Source organism: Fundulus heteroclitus, unplaced genomic scaffold (assembly GCF_011125445.2).
Source record: "Fundulus heteroclitus isolate FHET01 unplaced genomic scaffold, MU-UCD_Fhet_4.1 scaffold_86, whole genome shotgun sequence".
Lineage (NCBI taxonomy): Eukaryota > Metazoa > Chordata > Actinopteri > Cyprinodontiformes > Fundulidae > Fundulus > Fundulus heteroclitus.
The window spans coordinates 982,707-1,010,037 of NW_023397318.1; the positions used below are offsets into that span (position 1 = coordinate 982,707).

Sequence of the window (27,331 nt, forward strand, 5' to 3'; positions counted from 1 at the left end):
CTCTCTATGTGTTTTGCTCTTGCGTGAACACAGATAAACAGCCAGCCAAATTCCTTATTCAAGAGCCAGGAAGTGAGCGGCTTGCTCCTTTATTATCTTCTTACACATTTAGTCAGCATTTCTGACTGCTTTGAATCCAGTGTAAAACTAGAAAAGAAAGATACAAAAAAATTGCTAAATAAACAGCCATGTAAATATCAGTATTAACGTATCAAAGTATCAGCTGCTTAATAGTAACTCAACAGGTATTTTCACAGCCAGCTAGAAAAGCGGCAAATTAGCAAGTAAACACACACACTCTGCTGTCACACAGACCACGACATTTTACTGTTGCTTTTATACACAAAATAACCATAAAAGATATTAACATATCTTATCGAATCTGTAAACAATGAGCAACACTTACAACCATTGCTTTCGGAGAGATTAACTTCATTGTTGCTGCCCTGAGACGATGCACACACGCTCTCTTCCTCTTGTTTGCGTCTTTACTTCCTACTTCCGGTTCGGAAGATTTTCAACATAAAAGCACCGCAAATTCATTTAAAACAGAGAACGGTATATTAACATTTCAAAGTAGTTTTTAAATGTCTTTTAAACATATTAAACATATTCAGGGCAGAACAAAGATCTAGAGAGAGTAAAGCAATTTAAATTCTTAGGAGTATGGTTTGATGAAAAACTATCCTGGAAAGTGCACATAGATAAGGTTATTGAAAAATGTAAAAGGATACTTAATATATTGAGATGTTTAGTTGGGTATGAATGTTACATTCCTGCAGTGAAAAAGAAAGGGTTCATAATAAGGTTGGACAATTATTCAGAAAGCTACAGAATTAGGATTAAATAATTTAAATATTAGTCCAACAGTACCATTATCAATAACACCACCATGGATTTTACCTGAAACAATAGTAGATTTAACAATATTGGAAAAGAAAAATAAAGATAAAATGTATATGTGTAATTCTATAATAGTGGAGGAATATATAGAACAGTTTTATAATTATGTAGAAATGTATACGGATGCATCAAAACAGCAATTACGACAAACTGGAGTAGGTGTAATAATTCCAGAGTTTAAACTGCATATAGGGAAGAAATTAAATGAAGGAATATCTGTTTATACGGCAGAAATGATTGCATTATTAGTTGCTGTAGAATGGATTGAGGAAGTGAGACCATTAAGAGCTGTCATATGTTCAGATTCAAGTTCATAATTGATCAGTTTAAAAAGAAATCATTCAGAAAGCCGTCCAGATATCTTATTAGTAATTCAACAAATATTATATCATATTCAGATGATGGGGTTATCAGCTGTGTTTCTTTGGGTTCCTGCACATATAGGAGTGAAAGGTAATTAAATGGCTGATAAGAAAGCTAAAGAGTCGATAAATAAAAGTAAGAGTGATTAAGAATAAACATGGGTAAATCAGAGGTTCAAAGTATTATGCTGCCATCTTGTGGTCAAAAATAATACCCGTTTTTATGACAAAATGACATCTTTGATGAAAATTAATTGACTTTCTTTAGGGTTTACACAATTGGTCCAAGAGACTTTTTTGTAGGGACTGAGAAGTTACATCTGCTTACCGAGTTTCATAATTCTCAGACAAAGCATGGCTTGGGGCTTACTGATTTAATGCGTTTTTAATGGTTTTCCACAAACCTGATTTTTGCAATGCGACAGCTCAGGCAAATATGCATATTTCATAAAACCTTTGATAAGTTTTAACCCTCAAGGTCTCATCTCCACGCTGAAAAAATTTGAAAGTGATAGCTTAAAATGCCTAGGACTAGTTCGTTAAAGTTCGAGGCAAAAACCGTCAATATTTTACCCTTTGACCCAAAATGGCAGGCTTCCTGTGGGTTTTAGAGCATACCCACAATAGACTTTTTTTCATAACTTTAAAAAAGCTACCTAGGTAAAAAATTTCAGCTTTCTACGTGTTACGGTTTGGCCCAACTCACTCTAGTTGGCGCTGTTGAGCAGGTTTGCCACGCCCGCTTTCAATTACACTAAAATCATGCGATTTCTCACGGGGGACAATTTTGGGCAAAGTTTGGTGAGTTTTCATGCATGTTTAGGCCTCCAAAAAGCCGTTTCAAAAGTCCCAAGAATAAATAAAAATAATAATAATAATAATAATAATAATAAAATCTGCAGTTACAATAGGCCTTCGCAGCGCTTAGCTGCTCGGGCCTAATAATAACAATAATAATAAAATCTGCAGTTACAATAGGCCTTCGCAGCGCTTAGCTGCTCGGGCCTAATAATAATAATAAAATCTGCAGTTACAATAGGCCTTCGCAGCGCTTAGCTGCTCGGGCCTAATAATAATAAGAAACACTACAGATACAATAGGCCTTCGCAGCGCTTCGTTGCTCGGGCCTAATAAGTCTCTGGAGTTCTGCCATAAAGAAGTAGCGGACTTGAAGCACCAGAACATTGCCTTGAAGGATCAGTGCTCAACCCTGATGGAAAAAAAAAAAGCTGAGGATCTCAAAAATAAAATGGAGGAAGCATATCACTACAGCAGAACCCTTAATCTTAGGCTTTACGGCGTTCCTGAAAAAGGTCAGGACAACATTAAAGTTCGAATTGAAGAAATCTGCCGTAAGGTGCTAGCTGAGACGGAGGCAGTTGTGTTCGTGTCTGCAATAGATGTGATCCACAGAATTGGAAAGCGTTAGGATGGAAGCCCCAACACACACAGGGCAGTGATCATCAGATTTACATCCAGAAGAGCATGATATGCCTTATGGAAGGGAACCAAAAAGTGAAGAACCGACTCCGCTTCAACAGCCAACAGAGAAGCACATATCAAGCTGTGGCCAGCAATAGAAGAAGCTCGGGGGGGGAAAGTATGAGGTAAGATCACTGTCAAAAGAAACTTGTACATAAAAGGACAGCTGTGTGCATATTAGTCAGAAGTTGTGCATAACAAACATTTGTAAACTCATAATCTAATGCAAAAGATACAACATACAATTTAAATAGTTACAACTTCAATAACTAATATATACAAGTTTCAAGTTTAAATTTGGCCTTTACTCTTCATAAACACAAACAGCAGCGGCTGCTTGAGAATATGGATTTTTTTCTTTGAGAATACGAATTCATAACAGTGGTCTGATGTCACAGTTTTCAAGGCTGGTTAATGGAGCACAGAGTGCGAAGATAGGAGCGTCACATGTGTTCTTCAGACTGACCACTTTCCCAAAATGCACCGCGGCCACAGCTTGATTCAAGACAACGCAAACAGAGCTCACAGTGGTAAGTTAAACATTCCCTTTTCTGCTGCTGCTGTTCTTCAAAGGTACGTTTTCAGATCATTTGAGGCAAAAACATTATACTTTTAAGCTTCTCTATATGGCCTGTTTACAGAGTTGGTGCGTAATTTGAAAAGAAAAGTCCGACGTTGAGTGGAGCTGAGTGACCCGCAGACCTCCGAGGCTAACCGCAGCCAGGGCTGATGTTAGTCCGTCTGTAGTACACTTCTGTCAGCCTAGTAGTGTGCGTAGTACACTACTAGGCTACTGAGAGGAGAAAGAGGGAAAGAAAACAACGGCTCATATCTTCGCACTTTGTGCTCCATTAACCAGCCTTGGAAACCGTGACGTCAGACCACTGTTGTGAATTTGTATTCTCAAAGAAAAAATCCGCATTCTCAAGCAGCCGCTGCTGTTTGTGTTCATGAAGAGTAAAGCCCAAATTTAAACTTGAAATTTGTATATATTAGTTATTGAAGTTGTAACTATTTAAATTGTATGTTGTATCTTTTGCATGAGATTATGAGTTTACAAATGTTTGTTATGCACAACTTCTGAATAATATGCACACAACTGTCCTTTTATGTACAAGTTTCTTTTGACAGTGATCTTACCTTATAGAAAGGAGAAAAGGCTTATTATTTATATTGGTAATAAAGCTTGTGTTAACGGAAAAGTTAGGGTATGAACCTTTTACAGTGGATTCAATACAGTTCTGTTGATATGAGGTTGACAGTTGGGTTATATTTAAAATAACGTTACGGTGTTGAATATTTGTTCGATGCAGCACTTTCATAAGATACAGTTCGCTACAGTCTACGTTGACTAAGTTTACGTTTAATTTGGAGCTCTGCACCGGCTAATGTTCATTTCTATTATTTCTATTAATGCCAGGGGTATTAGGAATATTGTAAAGCAGCTACCTTTGTTTCCATTTTATCAGAATAAGGGTGCAGAGTTTTTTATCCAAGAAATCCACACACCACAGAACTGTTTCTGTGAATGCAACATTCTGGAAAAATCACTGAGAAAAACAAATGTGGTTTTCTTTTAGCAACAACAGGTCGGTTGCTGTTTTACAAGGAAAATTCAGAGGAAGCATTATACAAAAATATACAGACTCCAATGGTAGATGGATTATTTTAATAGTTATTATTGATCAAACCCAATTTCTAATAATAAACATTTATGGCTTCAATATCAAAAACAAATTATCAATTTATTTTTAATATTAGATAAACCAGGACCAAATCTTTATTATCCTTATTTACCTCAGCTAAAATAATATAGGGAGGGGATTTTAATACATTAATGGATGAGAACATTACTGTATTATAGCTGGTCACCAAGGAACTGAACAACATCCAATTTAGAAACCATCTGTAACAGAATGGGCCTAACTGCTATATGGAGAAAAATAAAGATTTGGAAGACAATCTCTTCATATGGAGTAATAAGGACAGATCTCTAGAATCCCGTGTTGACTTTTGGTTAATTTCTTCAGACATTGTATATAAAGTGATTAGCTCAGAGACAAAACCATCAATTTTTACAGACAGCAAGACTCATTAATACCCAAGCAAATATTGGGAACTAACGACATTTGAAATCAGGAAACAAGCTATAAGAATAGGGGGAAATGATAACACAGAAGAAAAAAGAAATGTTAATAAGGTCAAGAATAATCGAATTGTCGAAGGACACAAAATTATTTAAGGAAGAATGTAAAGAATACTCAAAATTTATGAAGACAAAGCCAGGGGTGCTTTTATTAGATGTAAAAGGAAATGGCTTGAAAAAGGCCATTTCAAAATATTTCTTCAACATACAAAAAAGAAACAGAGTAATCATTAATAGGAAAACTTAAAATTAATGACGTTCTTATTGAGGATGAAGTGTGTCAAAATATGTAACAACCTTCTACCAGGAACTATACACAACTGATTTAGAGAATGAAGAAAGCATGGATATATGTCTTAGAGACCAAAAGGAAAATAAAAATGTCAATGTCTACTTAATCTCCAGGGGGAGCTTAAAGTAGACATTGAAATTTTTATGTAGAGCTGCTGCTTCTCTGCATCAAAAGGAGCCAGTTGAGGTAGTTTTAACATCTGCTCAGGATGTCCCTTGTGCTCCTTCCTTTGGGGATTTTCCGGGTGAAGACCCAGAATTCGCTGGAGGGACTAGATATCCCTCCTGGTCTGGGAACACCTTGGGGTCCCCCCGAATGAGCTGGAGATTGTCGCTGGGTAGAGGGAAGTCTGGGTTTCTCTTCTGGATGTGTTACCCTAGCAACCTGATCTCAGATAAACAGAAGACAATGGATGTGTGGTGCCATCGAGCCATGAGGACAAATCAAAAGGAGGTAATTCTCGTTGTCCTCTGCGGAGCGGAGGACCTGACTGGGCTTGGAGAACTGCCAGATTAAAGCTAACTGTTGCAGAAAGCTGACTCCAGAAGGTGGAGCGGCCTCAGACAGAAGCCGACACAGGACCTGTTATCCCAAGCTGAGAACAAAAGCCGAGCTGAAATCGCCCGCTGCAACCGGGTTAAAAACCCATAAGAAGGACTCCTGAGCTGCCTGCTCCAACCGCCAAATTCCGACTAGGCCATTCCCTCACAGCCGCATGCCCACGGCTGCTAAGCAGCTTTCCCCTGGAGTTCACCCTCTCTACTTCGACTGCTTCCATCTGGATTCCCAAAGTGAAGCGAACTGACACTAAGGCACCGGCAGGTTTGGCAGAGAAATAAACAGGGAAAGTTAAATGGTTTGTTTAGAAGGTTAGTTAATGCGTTTTCATGGTGTTTTTGGAACACGTGGAGCTTACAGGGTAGCTCCCGTTAGCATTCTTCAAATCATGCAATTGCTGATGTAATTCAGGTGTGTTTTTACAGTTATAACATACGTTATCTCTACAAAGGTTTTATACATTTATTGGATATTGATGTTTGTGTTATCCGGTCCACTCATTACGACCAGACTGAAGCCAAAGCTTTTTAAAATCAGCGCCGAATGTCCACTAGCTAATGCTATTAGCTTCCGGTAACATTCGCCCTTCTCGGATACGCACCTATGGTCGTTTCAAACATAATGTTTACTTTGTTTCACTCCACCATCGTTTGGTAGTGCTATGAGTGTTATTACCACATTAATATTAAATGTTAATGTAGATTTTAAGGTGTTTAGGATTACAGCGACCCTTAGCCTCCTGGAGGCATTAATAAAATCGAGCCTTCTAGAAGTTTACTGATGTTTACTGAGAAAATCATTCTTTAAAATGTTATTTCATCAAATAATGTTTTGTTTATCTCAGGATTTGCATTATGAAGGAATTGAAACACATACCAAATGTTGTCCTGAATTACTTTAACTAATTTAACCTCAATTCACATTCTTTAAGATGAACTTTGGTTCTTTGACTCAGATCTCCAGTGAGCCAGGATACACTGATTTATTCTGATGATGATGATCGACCGACCACTTTATTTAGTCTTTTGTTTCTTTTGTGTGTACATAGTTCCTTTGCTTTTTTATCTTCCTTTTGCGTAGTAGTTTTAGTTAAGTTTCACAAGCCTCATATAGAGGATTGTTGATTGAAATATAGTGTTAATTCAGATAAACAGCATTCTACAGTGATGTTCTCTTGGTGTTCATTTTCTGTTAATAAATGATTGAACTTGAAGAGAAGTTGTCACTTATTTATTCTAAATGTGTGCAGAGTTTGCTGTTAAAAGAATGCTTTTCAACTATTGTCCTGATATCAGCTCTTGATAAAACAGACAGAGTGTTATTTATCAAACATTAAATAACTTTAAAACAGTGTGTAATAGCACAACGATGGATGGATGGATGGGTGCTGTGACACTCCCACTGAACGTGCCCACGGAGAATCATCCTTGTGCAAGCTTGTCCCGTCTGTTTGTGATGACTGTTTATATTTGAACTGCTGTAGTTAAAACGGGGTGTGGTATTTAGGCGGAGGTATGAACAAGGTGTGCTGGTTTCCTTCTGTGAACAAAGAATAATAAAAAAAAATTGGAGCCATTACATCTGCCTGGTTGCAACTTCATTTTTTACTGTTTCTGTCCTAGCGGTGAAGAGGCTTATGAAAGAAGCTGCAGAACTGAGGGATCCAACGGAGCACTACCATGCCCAGCCACTGGAAGTAAGTTTCAAACAGTTTCACCCAAATCATTTAAAACTCTACACAGCTTTACAGTGTATATCTTATCTCTAATTTTCCTACTGCATCTGTAGAAGCCAACCCAGGCTATAAAACATTACATTAGTGGGAACAATTGAATTATGAAATGGGTAAACAGTTGAGTGTAAATAAGTCATGTTCAAGAGAAGTTTATGGAAATTTAAAAGAAACATTGTGATGGGGCAAAGTGATCAAAGGTCAAGGTAAGTGTTTTCAAATTCTTCTTCAACACTTAAAGCATACAGAAGTAGTATTGCCTCAAAACTGCTAAATCATCAACTGCAGGGATTGAAAATGTTACTTCAAAATAGTAATGTATTTAAGTTAATCAAAATAATAGACATATCAGTACTAAAAAATGTATTTAAACACATTTATTTGCACTCAAAATCTATATAACCTGACGTATTCATACTTGCCCCAATTGCTGCACTTCTTCTGACTGCTACATTCCAATAACAGACACTCAGCCATTCATTTCATGATCTGCTGTATAGATGAGGTAAGCAGACTTACCTTATCTATCAGTCTGACAGATAAACAAAGAAACAGGAAATTGAACTCATTAAAGCAGAATTCTGACAGGAATTTAGAACAACTTTTGAGAATATCATTAGCTGATTAAAGATTCAACTGTCCAAGAGGATCACCTTTATCAAAAGTTAGTTCAAGGTTTTTGTGCAGAACTTGGATTCTAAAAACTGCCTTAACTTTAATGAAACTTTGGAGGAGAGAAGTAGAAGAATAAAGTCTATGTGAGCCACCTTTGGTCCATCAGCTCTCGCAACCTTGAACTGTTGCTTAGAAGGGCCCCATTTGGTCTGATATCAGACCGGGGAGTCCCCTCTCTTTGGGGAATAGCATTTGAAACTCAGCAAAAGCATTTCCCATGTTCCAGTCTCTGGAGCACCAATGGGATTGGAAATGTCTCCACACAGCTGTACGGCTGGGAAGGTTTCCCTCAGACAAGCTGGCTTCCCTCTCACAGCTCAAGCTTGGGAGCGTCTTTGTGGTCTCCACACCTGGACTTGGTAACCTAATGGTGACCAATTAGACAAAGCTTCAATCCTGGTTAAACTTATCTCTTGTCTCTAAAGCAGGCACAAAAGACAAAAACAGTTAAAGCTTTCTTAAATAAAACACTGAACAAAACAAGAAAGTTATAGTGAATAAAAACGTCACAACCAAAGCAATCCAGGCTCAACTACTCAGTCTGGGTCACGGTTCCCTCTAGGTTCTTTCTGGCTCTTCTCCTTGCATTGACTAGCAGACAAACAGAAGTCAGCCCTAAACCTAAACCTAATCCACAAATTCATCAGATGCAGACCATGGAGGAATTTTCCACCTGGATTCCAGCCACATTACCAAGGCCAACAATATCCATTCTTTCAAAGTGTTTTCTGTATATTCTCAGAGAGTAGGGTTTCATAAAATGACATACAGGGACACTGACAGGAGGCAGTGTATTCAAAACGTACACCTGCATTAAAAAGATTCACAAACAAAACAATCTTGAACAACCATAATAAGACAAACCTTTTAAACAGCATTATTATTAAATACATGTCAATACATGCAACATGGTGTTTATCATTATATCCTTATATTCACAAACTTTCACAATCTCAGAAGCACAGGCTGGGGAATAAAACGTAATTTTGACTCAGTGTAATGTCATGATGAAGGCCTTTTGCAGCTTTGGTCAAAGCATGACTCATCAGATTCTTTTTCAGCATCTAAAATGTTGCAGATGTTTTCATGGGAATTTTTTTTGTCCTTGTTCAAAGGAGACTGCAAATTTAAATCAATCATTTTGTTACCTTTTTACACAACAGAGCACTGTTACATCACTGTCACTGCTGTGACCTCTTGTTTGACTTCACACATTATAATCTGGCCTCACCGGGACGTTTCTTTGTGGCTTCAGGACAACCTCTTTGAATGGCACTTTTCTGTACGTGGGCCTCCAGATTCGGATTTTGATGGTGGGGTGTACCATGGCAGGATTGTGCTTCCCCCAGAGTACCCTATGAAGCCTCCCAGCATCATTCTACTAACAGTAAGATATAGAAACAGCCCATGTTTTGGTCACATGATCTTCTCCTGAAGTAGAACAGGAAGGCATCAGATTAGAGTTTTTTTAAACTTCTAGCTAAGACTAGCTGCAGCATGTCGTGTTTGTTTATGCACTACCGACAAAAGCTGCCCTGTTTTTGAGAATGAGAATAACTTATATCCATAGCCCTGCTATTATAACCATCTAACTAGGGTTATTCCAAATGATTGTAAATGTCCCCTTGTTCTGCAGTTTTTCTATTTGTATTATTTCACGTATTATAAGTGTTATTTGTATGTCAGAAAATATTGAAACATTTGTAGGACAGAATGTTTCATTCTGTTCTCAGGTTTTTTACATTCCCTCTGTCTATAATAACTTTGGATCATTTGTTGTATTCATTAGTCTGTAGCCAGCCACTTGCCTCCAGCTTGTATTTTTCTGTTCATTCTCTCAGCCAAACGGGAGATTTGAAGTTGGGAAGAAGATTTGTTTGAGCATCTCAGGGCACCACCCAGAGACTTGGCAGCCTTCATGGAGTAGTAAGTATTATCAAAAGAAAGGTTTGTTTTACACCTTAGAGAGTCATGTTCTGGCTTCCTTTTCTTATTTCCCTTTCCCAACAACTGCAGGCTAGATGTTTTGAGTCTTAAAATCTGCATTGGTCCTATTTTCAGCAAAATATATAGAATTTTATAATGGTAATCAAAATAAAGTAGTTGCTAATAATCACCAAAAGTAAAGAATTAGTACAGCAGGAAATCATTGAGTTATTCTCCAACTCTTTTTTTGTTTGTACGTGTTTGGGTTTTAAAGTCACAGTTCAAGATGTTTTCAGTATGCTTGAATCAAGAATAAATAAATAAAAATCTTTTTCTTTTACCTTGGTCAGGAGTAAACAAACAACCATTTTAATTTCTCAATTAAATTCACTTTATTATCTGGTAAAATATAAAAAAGCTATATGTATAAAACTAGGTTGAGATTTGGTTGGATGTTTTTGGATGATAGTATATGCAGGCACAGCCGATGGATGGATGGATGGATGGTGGATGGATGGATGGATAGATAGTACAACAATATAACTACGTTAGTTAAAAAAAGTCAGTGTTGATGTTAAGAATGCTTTGATCAAGACTATGGCCATACTTCAGAATAAAACAGATTTAATGCAGTGTCCAAGTTGTACCTGAATTTAGCAGACAGCTGATGGGAAAATCCCCTCTTTGAGTAATTGAGATAGTTCCATATGACATAAAGTTCTCGTTCAGTGCACATTTCTTTTTCCACTGTAACTGCTTAATGTTGCAAGCAGAGTTTACTGTCAAGTTCTTTTAACTCTTTTCTGCCCAAACTTGAAAATGGCTTTAACATGGAAGAATGCATGAGGACAACACTATCTTTCTCTCTTCTTTTTAGTTTATTAAAGACAAAAGTCAGGTTGATAACGTTCAAACAGTAAAGAAAACATGGATTTATTATTTACAAGTTAACATGCTTAATCTGTAGTTCACTAAGGGATCGTTCACAATTCTCAACATTTTCCAAACTGTACAAAACCTACTCTATTTTGGACCCTTAAAAATGATAAATGTTCAGACATTGACAATGTTCTACCTTTGCATCACCTTGGTTAATATGATCCACAATAACATCCAATAACCAAAGAAAATGTCTAAGTGTCTTTTACCAGTGGAATCTTCCAGGTTCATCTGACAAATTTATTGTCCTAGTTTGTCTGGGGCTGTGGCTTGGAGAGTCACACAGGTCTGTTTAAAAGCGTTGGTTCCATAATAATACCCTAATACCCTTAATTACCCCTAGCTTTTGTTCCTTGACCTTTCATGGGGTCAATAGTAGGAACTCTATTGTGGGGAGGAAAGGAGTTTCTGAGTGCTGTGCCAATTTGGGACAACCTTTAACTCTGACATCATTACGTGACAGAAACGGACATGGATGCGAGTCAAAACCAGGCCTACAGCCTTTCAAAATTGAACTTCAAAGTGTGCGCTCTCTTCTCTTCAGCCATTTTTGTTAATTTCTGTGAGGTGGGGTGTGCTTATACATCATGTCACGCAAAGGATTGTGGGGTTTCTTATAGCTCCTTAAGGTAAGGGACATTGTGAGGTTCCTAGGCCAAAGAAGGGCCAGACGCCCCCTCTCCCATCAGGTAAACGCTTCAGAAGCATTAAATCCAAAACAAATAAACTTAGAAACCACTTCTTTCCAAGAGCTGTGAGGGCTATCTCCCCCTGATGGGAGACTGTGGTCCTACATTTACATGTTAAAATTGCCCACTGTTATTTCTGCAATTTCTCAGCACAGGGTGACAAACCCCTAATGAGAGTTTGTCATATGTTACTACCATATGTTACAACCATATACCATCTAATGTCAAATATGTTATAGTCCATCATGTGTTAAAATCACTTTATTGTTGTTGCCTATTTTGCACACTCTTCTCTCAGTAGTATCTAAATCATGGGTTAAAGTTCTCCATCGCTGTGACGGATTTCTGTCAATTGGAAAATGAGGGCAAACAACAGATCCACTTGGTTTATTTAGACTTTTTATTCAAGGTATTAAACAGAAGCTTAACCAATGAAATCTGGCAGAACCGTTACATTAGCCAATCAGAAAGAGAGTAGGGCGGGTCTTTACAAAGTGGACATCTGCCAGTCTGAGGTTTGTCGTGTTCCATCATTTTAACTTTTGAAATAGCATCTCAAACTGGCCACAGATGGCATGAATGAAAGTAGTGGTGGTCAAACGTTTTCTATGGATTTATTTGAACCAGCAAGTCAGAAAGTTCAGCAGATTGAACATCTGAGAACAACTTTCCCACTGTGTCTATCGGTGCTCTGGCAGTTAAATTAATGAGTGGTATTTCCACCTGTTGCCACGTCATCTGTTAGCTTTTATTCCCTTGCTTCCAGAAACTTAGCTGATAAATGCGGGCGACCAACCAGGGATCTCCTCGTTATCCACTACTACGTTTTTATTTAAAACACGAAGAAGAGTAACCCTAAATCAAGTTAATTTAGCATGATGGGATTTTTCTTGAAGAAGAAAAAATGTTGACCGATGACGGCGGTGTTAAGAATAAATAAAGATGGGCTTAGCTGAGAGAAATGGACAAAAAATGGAAAGATTGTAGGCCATGATGCAAAAAGTTAATGTGCCAGGCGTGTTTATGAGTGTAATATGCCACCAAATACTGCACGTTTTCTGCAGCACGTCTTGTCTTTGACTGTGAAACAGCTACAGAACTGAGACACCTGTTCCATGGCGAACCGTATGTGTAACCAGAAAGTTCGCACATGTGCATTTATAGCCGAGCATGATCTGTCCCTCACGATGTTCCAGCCTCTCGTTGACCTGATCAAGTCGATTGCTGTAGATCAGAGTCCACTTTCAAAATTGTCAGTATCAAATGCACATGCCTCCGTTCTCTGCACCCATAGCATTGCTGCCCAGTATAAAACAGAATTGTTGGCCAAACAGCAAAAAAAAGTGTTTTGTTTAAATGCAGATGAGCCTACAAATGCAAACAGAATTGTTAATGTACCACTGTGAAACTGTGATTATGACGTGGGTAAAGTGTTTCAGCCTCCAGAACAGTCAATATTGCTGATGCAGTAACTGTCACATGTTGAGTAAAAATTAATATAAACCTACACAGAATGTATAGTCATTTGCATGATAATATTATAAACTCTGTCAAACTAGCAAATAGCTAGAAAAAATCAATTTGAACATGTTAAAGGCAAATTTGGTTTTAAATAATTTTCATATTCCAGTATTTTAGTAGTGTCGTTTGTCTGTGTTCACCTTTCATTGTAATATTTATTTTATGACTTCCTTAAGATCACCCTCTGAATTAATATGGTACTAAATAATAATCAAAAAATAAATAACAGAAAATAATTTGAACTTACATTCACTTGGATAGATATGAAAGTAAGAAATTTATGAAAGGACAAGGTTGTGGTTGTATGTTCATAGGATTGATTTCTATTGAATGTGACAGGGTGCCAGTGGAATTAATGTACAGGTGCGAAGTAGATGATATAATGATGCAAGCTGCTGTCTCTTGTACTAGTTGCAGTTTATGGAGAGTTTTCCGGAGGACAGGAAGGGAAGGGAGTTGAAATTGTAAAGTCGAGAGGGGAGTGGACTGTGAACCAGTTTGTTTAAAGTGTGAAGGAAGAACTTGATGCTACAAAGGTGAAAGATCCATCCATCCATCCATCCATCTTCTTCCGCTTATCCGGGGTTGTGTCACGGGGGTAGCAGCTTTAGTAGGGAGGCCCAGACTTCCCTTTTCCCAGCCACTAGGGCAAGCTCCTCCAGTGGAATCCCAAGGTGTTTCCAGGCCAACCGAGAAACATAGCCCCTCCAGCGTGCCCTGGGTCTTCCTCTGGGTCTCCTCCCGGTGGGACGTGCCTGAAACACCTCGCCAAGAAGGCGTCCAGGAGGCTTCCTAACCAGATGCCCGAGCCACCTCAACTAACTCGTTTCGATGTGGAGGAGCAGTGGCTCTCCTCTTAGTCCTCCCTGGATGACTGAGCCCCTCACCCTATCTCTAAGGGAAAGGCCAGACACACTACGGAGAAAACTCATTTCGACCGCTTGTATCCGGGATCTAATTCTTTCGGCCATGACCCAAAGCTCATGACCATAGATGAGGGTAGGAACGTAGATTGACCGGTAAATCAAGGGCTTTGCCTTTTGGCTCAGCTCTCTCTTCACCACAATGGGCCGGTACAGCACCCGCTTCACAGCAGATGCAGTACCAATCAGCCTGTCAATCTCCCACTCCATCTCCCCCTCATTCATGAACAAGACCCCAAGATACTTTAACACCTCTACTAAGGGCAGTACATCCTCCCCAACCTGTAGATAGCACTCTACCCTTTTCCAGCTCAAGACCATGGTCTCAGATTTTTTGCACTGATCTTCATCCCGTCCACTTCACACTCGGCTGTGAACCGCTCCAGTGAGAGCTGTAGATCACGAACTGATGAAGCCAGCAGAACCACGTCATCTGCGAATATCAGAGACGCGATCCTAAGGCCACCAAAATGGATCCCCTCAACACCTTGGCTGCGACTAGAAATTTTGTCCATAAATGTTATCAACAGAATTGGCGACAAAGGACAACCTTGGTGGAGTCCAAATCTCACTGGAAACGAGTTCGACTTACTGCCGGCAATGCAGACCAAGGTCTGACACTGGCCATACAGCGGCCCAACAGCCCTTATTAGAGGCCCTGGTACTCCATACTGAAGGAGTATCCCCCAAAGGTCCCCCCAAAAGACACATTTGGTCGAATGCCTTCTCCAGATCCACAAAGCACATGAAAATTGGTTGGGCAAACACCCACGCACCCTCCAGTATCCTGCTGAGGGTATAGAGCTGATCCGGTGTTCTACACCCAGGACGAAAACCCCACTGCTCTTCCTGAATTCGACTATCTGACGGATCCCCCTTTCCAGGACCCCAGAATAGACCTTTCCAAAGAGGCTTAAGAGAGTGATTCCTCTATAGTACACACCCTTCGGTCCCCCTTTTTAAATACAGGGACCACCACCCCAACCTGCAAATCAAGGGGAACTGCCCACGCAATATTGCAGTCGTGTTAACCAACACAGCCCCATAACCCTCCAGAGCCTTAAGGTACTCAGGGTGAATCTCATCCACCCTCGGGGCCTTGCCACCAAGGATCTTTTTAACCACCTCTGTGACCTCAGCACCAGAGATGGGACAACCCGACCCAAAGTCCCGAGGCTCTGCTTCCTGTTTTCAATGGAAGACGTGTTGGTGGGATTAAAGAGGTCTTCAAAGTATTCTGCCCACCGACACACAACGTCCCGAGTCGAGGTCAGCAGCACGCCACCCCCACTTTAAACAGCGTTGGTACTGCACAGCTTCCACCTCCTGAGATGCCGGATAGTGGACCAGAATCACCTCAAAGCCGTACGGAGGTTTTTCTCCATGGCCTCTCTGAAGTCTTCCCACGCCCGAGGTTTTGCCTCAGCAACCAGCCGAGCTGCCTGCCGCTTGGATTGCCAATAAATCCAGATAGGACTCCTTTTTCAGCTTGACAGCTTCCTTCACCACTGGAGCCACCAGCGCTTTCGAGGGTTGCCACCACAACATGCACTGACAACCTTGCGGCCACAGCTCCAACTAGCCACCTCAACAATAGAGGCACGGAACATGGTCCACTCAGACTAAATGTTCCCCACCTCCCTTGGGACGTGTTCAAAGCTATCCCGGAGGTGGGAGCTTCAAAGCTCCGTCTCACATGGTACTCTGCCAGACATTCACAGCAAACCCTCACAACACTTTTGGGCCTGCCAGGTCTGACCGGCTTCCTCCCCCACCATCGGAGTCAGCTCATCACCAGGTAGTGGTCAGTGGAGAGCTCCATCCCTCTCTTCACCAGAGTGTCCAAGACATGCGGCTGCAGGTCAGATGAGACAACAACAAATATTTAATTATTTGATTAAATAATTTGTTTAAGTTAAATAACCATAGTTCAACTTGAAGAAGGTAAATTGGGGTCAAATTATTTTGACTAATTCACAAGAACATTTCACATGTTTTTCAACCCATTCACAATGCAAATCCTGAGTTAAACAAAATATTATTTGAGGAAATAACATTTTGAGGAATGATTTGTTCAGTAAAATGATTACCTTAGGAGCGCTTAAATGTATTAATGCAATTATACCTCCGGAAACTAGGAGGCGCTGCGGCGATCGGTCGCTAAAATCGGTTACTTTAAAGTTACCAAAATTGTCTTTAAACCGACATTAATATTCAATATTAATGTGGGAATAAACAGCAGCCTAGTGACACAACCAGCACTTATCGGGTTGACAAAGTGTCACGACAAAACAGAAAACAAGTAACACAACCAGCAATTGTCAGGTTAACAGAGTGTTACAGCTAAAACCTACCACAACAAACAAAACCACTCAGCAGTGAGGCAAGCTGCTCTAAAACACAGCTGCCCTGTTTGTGTGGGAGAGCTGCGTGCAAATCAGGAGGGCTCTCCACGGATTGGTAAGGCAATCAGGTGAGTGTCCAATCCAGAACGAGGATGATGGCAGCAGGAAGTGACTGAAGGCAAAACAGGAAGGACTTCAGGAGGTCTGAAAACCCCCACAGTGGCACTAGCTGGCAGGAAACTGGAACTATACCTGCAAACATACACTAAGAAAGAAAAACAAAACAGACAAAGGCCACTGGCCGTAACAATTGCTTCAACTGGTAACAATTAGTTGAATTAACTTGATCCAACTTAATTTATTTAATTTATATAAAGTTAAACAATCAAATAAAGTTGGGTAAATTTTATTCAATTACTTGTTACCCTTTTAGAGTATAGTGAAAAATAACAGTAATCCAGCCTTGAAGTAACAAATGCATGAATCAGTTTTTCAGCACCACCGCTGGACTTAATATTTCAAATACAGGCGACATTCCAGAGGTGAAAAAAGGACATCCTAGAAACATTTTAATATGAGAATTAAATGGCATGTCCAAAAATAACACATAAAGTTTTTTTTTACTTTATTACCAGAGGCCAATTTAATCCTATCCCGATTAAGTAATTGATGAATCAGTTTCTTTTTCAGACTTTGGTCCAAAGGTGACAACTTCTGTCTTCTCTGAATTTAAAGGCATCCCATGCTGTCTTATTACCTCTGTGATTATATGAAGATTAGTAACTTTTGTGTATAGACCATTTGTTTTTTTTATGTTATTTTATTTTGCAATATTAACACTAATGTGATTTGAAGTTTGTTGTTCAGTCTGCCAAGGACTGCAGATGAAAATGAGCCTCTAACAGACTCTGGCTGTAATTATGTAGATAATGTGTGACCCCAGGTGAATGGTGGATGTTCATTGAGACACTGTTTGAAATCTATAATATGGTTGTTGAGCTTGTGTAGCCAGTGAAAAAGTAACCTTCTACTTTTTGCTTGTTTTGTTTTTGTCTTCCAGTCCGAACGGCACTAATAGCTATAATTGGATTCATGCCAACAAAAGGTGAAGGGGCAATAGGATCTCTTGATTACACCCCAGAAGAGAGAAGGGCCCTTGCCAAAAAGTAAGAATTTCTTTTTAGAATTTTTCAGTTGTTTCCTATTGTGTAGTAGAACTTATTCTATGCATTGGATTGGGAGTGATAGGAGTGTTAAAGGTCATTTTACACATAGTGTTCTCACCACAACAACAACATACGAATCAGCACCCAGTGCGCTTTCAGTGTTGATTTCGGATTGAACTCGGAGATTCAACTCAATTCAATTTTATTTATATAGCGCCAATTCATGAAACAAGACATCTCAAGGCACTTTACAAAGTCAAATTCAATCATATTATACAGATTGGGTCAGATTATACAGATTGGTCAAAGATTTCCTGTATAAGGGAACCAGTTGATTACATCAAAGTCCCGACAAGTAACATTCACTCCTGGAGAAGCGTAGAGCCACAGGGAGAGTCGTCTGCATTGTCCATGGTTTTGCAGCAATCCCTCATACTGAGCAAGCATGAAGCGACAGTGGAAAGAAAAACTCCCCATTAACGGGAAGGAAAAACCTCCAGCAGAACCAGGCTCAGTATCAACGGTCATCTGCCTCGACCGACTCGGGGTTAGAGAGGACAGAGCAGAGACACAACAAGACAGACAAAAAAGCACAGAAGCACACATTGATCTAGTAATCTGTTTCACATTAGATGGTAATAGCGGGTGATCTGTCTTCCCTGGATGATGCCACAGCTAATAGAACGCCAGACCAGGTGTACCTACTATGAAGAAAAAAAAGAGAGAGAACAAAAAGTTAAAAGCTGAAATGACGACAAGCAATGCAAAACTGGAAAACAGTAAAACTCAGTAGAGTGAGAAATATAGGCCCTGATGTCCTCCAGTAGCCTAGCCTTTTCAAGATGGCGCTGCGCGGACATCTGCCAGTCACCTCGGCTGTGTCTTCTATTTTCCTACTTTTTCTTCTTTATAGTGTTTTTTGGAGTGTTTTAATATTAGTTAATGCCGTATCTGGCATTCCGGGATTATATGCACCGAAGAGGCATACTTTTAGGACTCTATTGCTGAGTTTTTTGCTACTTTTGACACTTTTGACAAGTGGTAAGGGGAGACCCCTTTGTCCACGACTACGAGCCCATTGTTTATATGCGGACTCAGCTTCTCGGACTGAGAAACCTGAGATACCTGCTGAAATACGGAGGAAACGGAGAGGCTGCAGGGGCGGCAGGACAAAGCGGAGAAAGAGTTATTTACCATCGGTTGTCATGTGAAATGTAAGATCTCTCCACAACAAAACTGAGGAGCTTGCATCACTAACCCATTTCCAAAGGAGGTACAGAGACGTTAGTATCATGTGCTTCACGGATGTCGCTAAATGAAACTGTACCGGATTCGGTGGTCACACAAGATGGCTTTAAACTCATCCGCGAGGACAGAACTTTGGCGGTGAGTGGATAAAAAGAGGGGAGGGGGGCTGGCGGTGTTTGTGAATGAGCGATGGTGCAGCGCGGCTCATGTTCACGTGAAGCAGCAGATATGCTGCTCAGATGTTGAAATTCTCGCAATGAGTTTAAGACCTTATTACTTGCCGCGAGAGTTTGACCACGTGATCGTGCTCTGTGTTTATATACCTCCCTCAGCGGACGCCACCGCTGCGTGTGAGCGGATTCACGCGGCTGTAAACAATCTGCAAACACAGCACCCCTGTGCTCTCCTGCTGATCACAGGGGATTTCAACCATGCCTCTCTTCGTTCTACCCTCCCCACGCTCACCCAGTACGTCACGTGTGCTACAAGTGACAATAAAACTCTGGACCTATTTTATGCTAATGTTAAGGACTCCCACACCTGCGGCCCCCTCCCCCCACTCGGACGCTCGGATCACAACCTCGTCTACCTGCTCCCCCATTACATTCCACTGGTGAGGAGGACAATAACGCAGAAGAAGTCAGTGAAAGTTTGGTCAGATGAGGCCAGTGAGAGACTGAGGGATTGTTTCAGAACCACAGATTGGAGCATGTTCCAAAGCTCTCACGGTGATGACATCAACAGCCTGACCGAATGCATCACTGGTTACATGAACTTCTGTGTGGAGAGCATTGTGCCAACACGACGGCTACGGTGCTTTGCTAACCACCCCCCACCCACACGTGCTGAGGGCGGTCAGTGAGCCGCACGTGCTCACTGACCGCCCTCAGCACGTGCGGCTGCACGGCTGTCAGACAGAGGTGGCACTCTGCAGCACCGGGCCCCCACAGGGCACCGTTCTGTCTCTGTTTCTTTTCACCCTCTACACCTCGGACTCTACTTACAACATGGACAGCTGCCACCTTCAGAAGTTCTCTGATGACTCGGCCATTGTGGGCTGTGTGTCTGAGGGGAATGGTCGGAGTACCGGTCGGTCATCATGAACTTTGTGGACTCATGTGAGAAGAACCATCTTTGCTTAAACACCAGCAAGACCAAGGAGATGGTGATCGACTTCAGGAGAAGACCCCCACCTGACTCACCTGTGAACATCCAGGGGCAGGACATAGAAACTGTGGAGAGTTTCAAATACCTGGGTGTTCACGTCAATAATAAGCTGGACTGGACACATAACGTCAACGCTCTATACAAGAAGGGTCAGAGCCGCCTCCACCTCCTGAGGAGGCTGAGGTCCTTTGGAGTGAGCAGGCCCCTGCTTAACACTAGAAATCCCAGAGAATTTCTGTTTTCTTGCAAGCCCCCCTCCCCTCTTCAAGTTTGTGTATTCACTCTACCTTGCTAACTATCCCGATTGTAATGCAAATAACCTGTGACGGGTCCTAGTTCCTGAGCTGAGAACAGGTCATAGCCATGCTTTTCCAACAAAGCAAGGCAGAGCCTGTTTATATTGTCCATTCACCAACAGACTCATTTATATTGTAAAGCTCACTATGTGAAAGAAAGAACAACTTAGAGAATAATTGTATTTTGTCTTGTCTCGCCTTTTTATGTCATTCAACATTTCAGCTTAGAAAATGACAAGAAGTATGACTTCAGTATTGGAGTAACATTGATTTCGCCCAAGGAAAAGCACTACATATAAAGCTACAACTGTCCCATTTAGCAGTTTCCACAAACCCAAAGTGAGTCCTTACTGCATTTGTGACAGGTATACTTTGTGCAGTGCACAGAACGCTCAGTGCTGTGGTTCCTGTTGCAGAGATTGCGCACACCTGGCACTGTGTTGTTTTACCATGAGAACGTCTCTTCATTTTTTCTTGTATTGCCTTTTCCTGCATAAACCTGTAACAAAGTTCATCAAATTGTCCATAGTTACAGTCCTGCCCTGGTCCATAAATGGCTCCATCAGTTTCACAACAACGTTCTCAGACAGCCTTGCTCCTGTGGGGCGGGAGGGGTCTTTTCCCAAATAGGGGATAGCACTACACATGTATTTTGTGTCCAGATCCACTGCAATCCAAAACTTAATTCCAAATTTATCAGGCTTGGATGCAATGTATTGCAGAAAGGGACAATGGACCTTTGATGGAAATAACTGCTCATCAACAGTAATATGTTGCCCTGGACTGTAGGACACACACAGTTCTGTACAAACTGTGGCCAGATGTTTGAAATAGCAGCAAATTTGTCCGTTTTCACACGTTCCAAACGAGTGTCTTTGTTGTAGAAGCGCAGATATTTCATTATCAGGGGCGGATTTACCATTAGGCGAAACTAGGTAATTGCCCAGGTTCCTGGGGGCCCCGATTATCCAGCCAGGCTTTGATAATGATGTTGTTCCACCAGACTGAGAGAGTCCAGCATCATCCACTCTGCTGGTAAGCAGTCTGATCGTGCACGCTACTCATTAGTACTGAGAGGACCGCTCCAGGTGAAGAACAGGATCTTGCCAAGAAATGGAGACGGGCGCAGATTTACTTCCAGCTATTATTTCATTCAAATGAAAAATGGAGAACAGATAAGCAGATCATAGCTTGTCTACTACAAAAAGGGACAAAGGAAAACATAGAGGAAAACAACAAGAAAAGGTATAAGAGAGGGACAAAAGGTAGAAAAAATAATGTATATCTATTCTGTTAAAATTTTTGTATCTGTATATAATGGGTCTGTTTTATGTGTAGTCTTCACAATTTAGAGGGCTCTATGCCTTTCTTTGCCTTGGGCCCCAAATTTCCTAAATCTGCCCCAGTTCATTATGTCTTGAAACCGGTTTCGAGGCATTGTGGCTTTGATGTGTGAATTCCCAAAGTCTATGGACCACAAATCCCGCATGGCGTCAACACTCCCCTGTGCTGCCTTCATAAACAGAACAGCAATGAAAGCCACCAAATTTGAAGTCAACGTTTTCGCCATCAGAATCACAGTCTGGCATGTCTTGTAACATAGACAAAGCTTCCAAAGCGCTCAGTCTCCGTTTGGTACAGTACAAGCACCCCCACCCCCCCCACGCCAAACCGGTTTTGAGCTGGAAACCTATTTCCAGTGCGAACTCAGTTGGGTCCTCCAGTGTATATATATATATATATATATATATATATATATATATATATATATATACGCGCACGTGTGTGTGTATGTGTCTGTGTGTATGTGCGCGCGCTCCGTTGCAGCACGGCGCTGCGGCAGAGCGTTACTTGAGTTATATTTGCCCCGTAGTAAATAGGGCAGGTGGTCATTATTGTATAAATATTAAAATATAAAAGCGTTCCAGCACATGCAGCATTTTCATTGATCAGTTATCAGCTGATCGCTGCACGGGTGGCTTCGCTCCGCTGTCTGAAATCATTGCGGTGTTGGCGACACTGATGACGTAGACCTAGTTATATTTAATTACAAATAGGATTTTTTCCCCCTGCTCTCAGGTAAAACACTCGTCAACAGAGAGGCTTGAGCTGAAACCAAAACTGAAGGGGGTGGAATGGTTCTCCAATGACAGGGCTAATAAGGCATTTACATCTGAACAGGGATTCATGAGTTGTGAAGTACTGTTGGGGGGACTGGAGGCTGACAAGAATTCTCGTATCCCTGGGACTTCTCGTGTTAAGATCTTCTATGACTCTGTGGTAGCCTCAGCCCTCCTCTACGCTGTCGTCTGCTGGGCCAGAATGTAGAGGAGCTGAGCAGCTCCTTTAGTGACAAACTTAAACATCATGTCTGTAAAACGGAGCGCTACCCCAGATCATTCATGATCTGTGAGAAATTGCTAAGAAATTGAAGATTTCCTACAACGGTGTGTACTACTCCCTTCAGAGGACAGCACAAACAGGCTCTAACCAGAGTAGAAAAAGAAGTGGGAGGCCACGTTGCACAACTGAGCAAGAAGATAAGTACATTAGAGTCTCTAGTTTGAGAAACAGATGTCTCACAGATCCCCAACTGGCATCTTCATTAAATAGTACCCACAAAACACCAGTGTCAACATCTACAGTGAAGAGGTGGCTGCGGGATTCTGGGCTTCAGGGCAGAAAAAGCCATATCTGAGACTGGCCAATAAAAGAAAAAGATTAAGATAGGCAAAAGAACACAGACATTGGACAGAGGAAGACTGGAAAGAAGTGTTGTGGACGGATGAATCCAAGTTTGAAGTGTTTGGATCACAAAGAAGAACGCTTGTGAGATGCAGAACAAATGAAACGATGCTGGAAGAATGCCTGACGCCATCTGTTAAGCATGGTGGAGGTAATGTAATGGTCTGGGGTTACTTTGGTGCTGGTAAGGTGGGAGATTTGTACAGGGTAAAAGGGATTCTGAATAAGGAAGGCTATCACTCCATTTTGCAACGCCATGCCATACCCAGTGGACAGCGCTTGATTGGAGCCAATTGCATCCTACAACAGGACAATGACCCTAAACACACCTCCGAATTGTGCAAGAACTATTTTGAGCAGAAGCAGGCAGCTGGTATTCTATCGGTAATGGAGTGGCAAGCGCAGTCACCAGATCTGAACCCCATTGAGCTGTTGTTGGAGCAGCTTGACCGTATGGTATGCAAGAAGTGCCCATCCAACCAATCCAACTTGTGGGAGCTGCTTCTGGAAGCGTGGGGTGCAATTTCTCCAGATTACCTTAATAAATTAACAGCTAGAATGCCAAAGGTCTGCAATGCTGTAATTGCTGCAAATGGAGGATTCTTTGACGAACGCAAAGTGTGATGTAAAAAAAAAATCTTATTTCAAATACAAATCATTATTTCTAACCTTGTCAATGTCAAAACTCTATTTTATATTCATTTCGGAACGTATGGTGGTGAAGTGTGACTTTTCATGGAAAACACAAAATTGTTTGGGTGACCCCAAACTTTTGAACAGTAGTGTGTATATATATATATATATATATATATATATATATATATATATATGTGTGTGTGTGTAATGCCAGAAGCTGATTGAATATGCCTATTATTATTATTAATTATAATTTGGTATTATAATTTAAATAATAGGTTATTCAACTCTAAAATTAGCTGTAACAAAATATGGTCTAAATGGTGGTGATGCCAGAGCTGGAAGCTTGTCATAATTTATAATACTAATGCATCTATTAGTTAGCTGTTATGAACTCAGGTGTGCTGGAACAAATGATCTGATCGGACTCTGAGCGATCAGATTTATCCAGCGACGGTGACGACTCAACTTATAACTGCAATTAGAGTGTAAACCGTTTCCCTTTTTATCACCAATCCAATGAAAATGTCTCTGTGTTAATATCAGATATTAATTCCGAGAAGGAAGTAGCTTTTTATGCTGAATAACCATGCAATTGTGAATTGAAATGAACACAATTACTAATCCACAGCTGTTGTTTTACTGAACCAAAAGCAATTCCCTGTTACAGTAATTCTCTAATTCAACAACCTTGGCATCCTACTCACTAATAAACTAAACATGCAAACTATATGTGGAAATAAAAAAAAATATTAAAATGAGAGGTAGCAAATCTTAGTTCAGCTCACGGTTGTTTAAACACCACATCCAAAATATCACACGACACCCTTCCAAGATGGCGACTATGATGTCTGCAACCGTGCGTGATGCGTGAGGGGAGGTCCTAATGATGTCACCATGCTTACGCTAATAGGGGGTGGTGCCTCGCTTTTCGAGAGGGAGCGGCTAACTGGTGAGTTTAAAGAAAAAACGCAAACTAAGTTTCAAACAAAGAGATTGAATCCGCTGATATGAGGAAGCGTCTAACGCCCAGAGAGAGAAGGGAGAAGATGGAAGAAGATGGAAAAAGAGTTAAAAAAAAAAAGACCCGCGGCAGGGGTCACTTAAGAACCACAAATCAACACAGCCAAATTCACCTTCAAATGCGTGCACATTCAACAGAACAATATTCAACAGTTATTACACTCTGCCTTGGAGTAAAAAGCATTTAACTAAATCCCTAACACCTGCCCAGGCACTTCTAAATTTTAACTTTTTCGAAAAGTAACGCTAAAATAAGCGATTGTTAGCTAGCAAGCTCTAAATGTAATTGCTGATTATTCTAAAACCATAACAGATTTTAACATGTCCTTCATCACAAATACTTAAAATAAGATTTTGCACATGTGACCCGCGTTTGAGGATCGTCCATTAACTAGGGGGCGCTGTGATGTCAAGAAATCTACTACGCAAAAATGGCTGATTGGATTTTTACAAAACCTTCTTCATCCCTTTCCCCTTACAGTCATAGCCCTGAACTAAAGTATTAAATATGGTAATGATCGAAACAAGTGGGCGGAGGCCTATTTCCAAAAGTGTGAAAAAAACCTTGAAAACTTCAAAAAATTACCAAAAATCCATTTTGTGGTGTAACGATCTTGCATTTTCAGGATGTATTCCTTGAATAAGGTGTAACAATTCTCTCACTGCATGTATTGAAGTTTTTAAAAGTTGCGCACTCTGATTTTTTAAAAGTTTGTAAAATGGAGAAATCAATGTATTTTCCACAAATATTGTTCAATCCCCCAAAAAATGGCCTCTATTTGTAAAGCACATGCAGACTAAACATTAATTTCAGTTTGGTAAAAATCCAGGCGATTTTGAAACTATTTACAAGACATTGAAATTTAAATGTGCAAGACTATAAAGTTTATTTTTTTTTCTCTCAAACGCTTTTTTCACTGGGCATTTAAAAAATCACGTAAGTAGATAAAGCACTCTTGGAAATACATGAATATTTTCAGAATTTTGGAGCAAACCGTTGAATTTTAATAATTTGTTCTTATCGTGAAATAACATATATGAAAATGTGGGCATGTAGGGAATTAATTTAAAAATTCCTCTAGATGAAAGCATTTGATTATAGATGGATTTTTACACACACAGAACGACCCTTCATTCAAAAGGGGCTGGGTGCTGCCGTTTCCCCCTCTCCCTTCTGCCAGCTGACAAGCGGGGACCTCAATATATATATATATATATATATATATATATATATATATATATATATATATATATATTAGGGCTGTCAAAATAACACGTTAATTTCGATTAATTAATTTAAGAAAAAATAACGGATTAAAATAAATAACGCAGATTGATCAATGTCGTATAGTAGTATAGTAAGGGTTTTCAATAAGTGAGGCGCGCCTCCCCTGGGGGGGGCCAAAGAGTCACAGGGGAGGTGCATGAAGACAGAGAAGAAGACAGCGCTGCCGCTCAACTATGTAGCGATATTCGTGCCTTCTGTTTGAGCGCGCAGGAACCAATCCAAGCGCGCAGTGAAACAACTCTCAACGCTCAAAACCGGTCTGGCACGGTCTGAAAAACTCTTCTCAACCCACTGTCCTCGCGATGAGTTCCATCTCTGCTTGCACGCTACTTTGCTCGCGCACACCTGCTCGTTTCACGCTCAACACCAGCTATGCACTCGCTCGGCAGTTAAAGCCAATCACAGACAGTTTTTTTTTCCCCCATCCAAACAGAGTATGGCTTGCAAATACTGCATTCAGATGAATTAAATCAAAATGCTGCAGCCTTTGGCAGAAATTACTAAACATCACCGTGGGATTGAAGGAAAACAAATAAAAAAGTGTAATATTTTAGCCTAAAGTATTTAGGCTATAGTATTTAGACTAAAATATTAGAGTTACTAAGTGAGGTGTGAAAAATGTTTTTGTCTCTTTTCTCTCCAGCTTCTGGGAGGTGATGCAAAAGTTTATTCTGATCATAATCATCATGAATGTCATCATTACTTAAAGAGCACTTTAACACGAGGTAAAACAATGTGCCAAACATCAGAAATACATCAGATAAGAGATAACAACTAATAAAATGCTTGTTTGTTAAAATAGCACTAGGTCTAAATTGTGTATAATTAGCCTAAAAAGTAGATTGGAATTCGGAATATGTTGACGTCTGTTAAATTCAGGTTATCTTTTTATTATTATTTCAGTTGACGTCTCCTGTTGACGTGAGTTCAGTTTGACATTGGCATCTGTTTAGTTCAGTTTGTCTACTGTTGAAAACAGCACTTTAATGTATCTAATGCTGATTATTCATTGAATCATTTGAATTTAAATATTTAAAATATTTTCACAGCAAAAATTATATGCGATTAATTTAGATTAATTAATTACAGAGTATGTAATTAATTAGATTAATTTTTTTAATCAATTGACAGCCCTAATATATATATATATATATATACATATACATATACAGGGGTTGGACAATGAAACTGAAACACCTGGTTTTAGACCACGGTAATTTATTAGTATGGTGTAGGGCCTCCTTTTGCGGCCAATACAGCGTCAATTCA

General features: G+C 40.3%; 1 protein-coding gene across 1 annotated transcript in view; it reads left to right on the forward strand.

Moving 5' to 3' along the window:
- Positions 1–27,331, forward strand: part of ube2j1 (ubiquitin-conjugating enzyme E2, J1) — a 78,564-nt gene that overhangs the window by 28,296 nt on the left and 22,937 nt on the right. The window contains exons 2-5 of the mRNA XM_012855411.3: positions 7,366–7,439; positions 9,406–9,537; positions 9,992–10,076; positions 17,554–17,659. Of these exons, the coding sequence (XP_012710865.1) occupies positions 7,366–7,439; positions 9,406–9,537; positions 9,992–10,076; positions 17,554–17,659 (397 nt within the window). The remainder of the gene's footprint in view (positions 1–7,365; positions 7,440–9,405; positions 9,538–9,991; positions 10,077–17,553; positions 17,660–27,331) is intronic.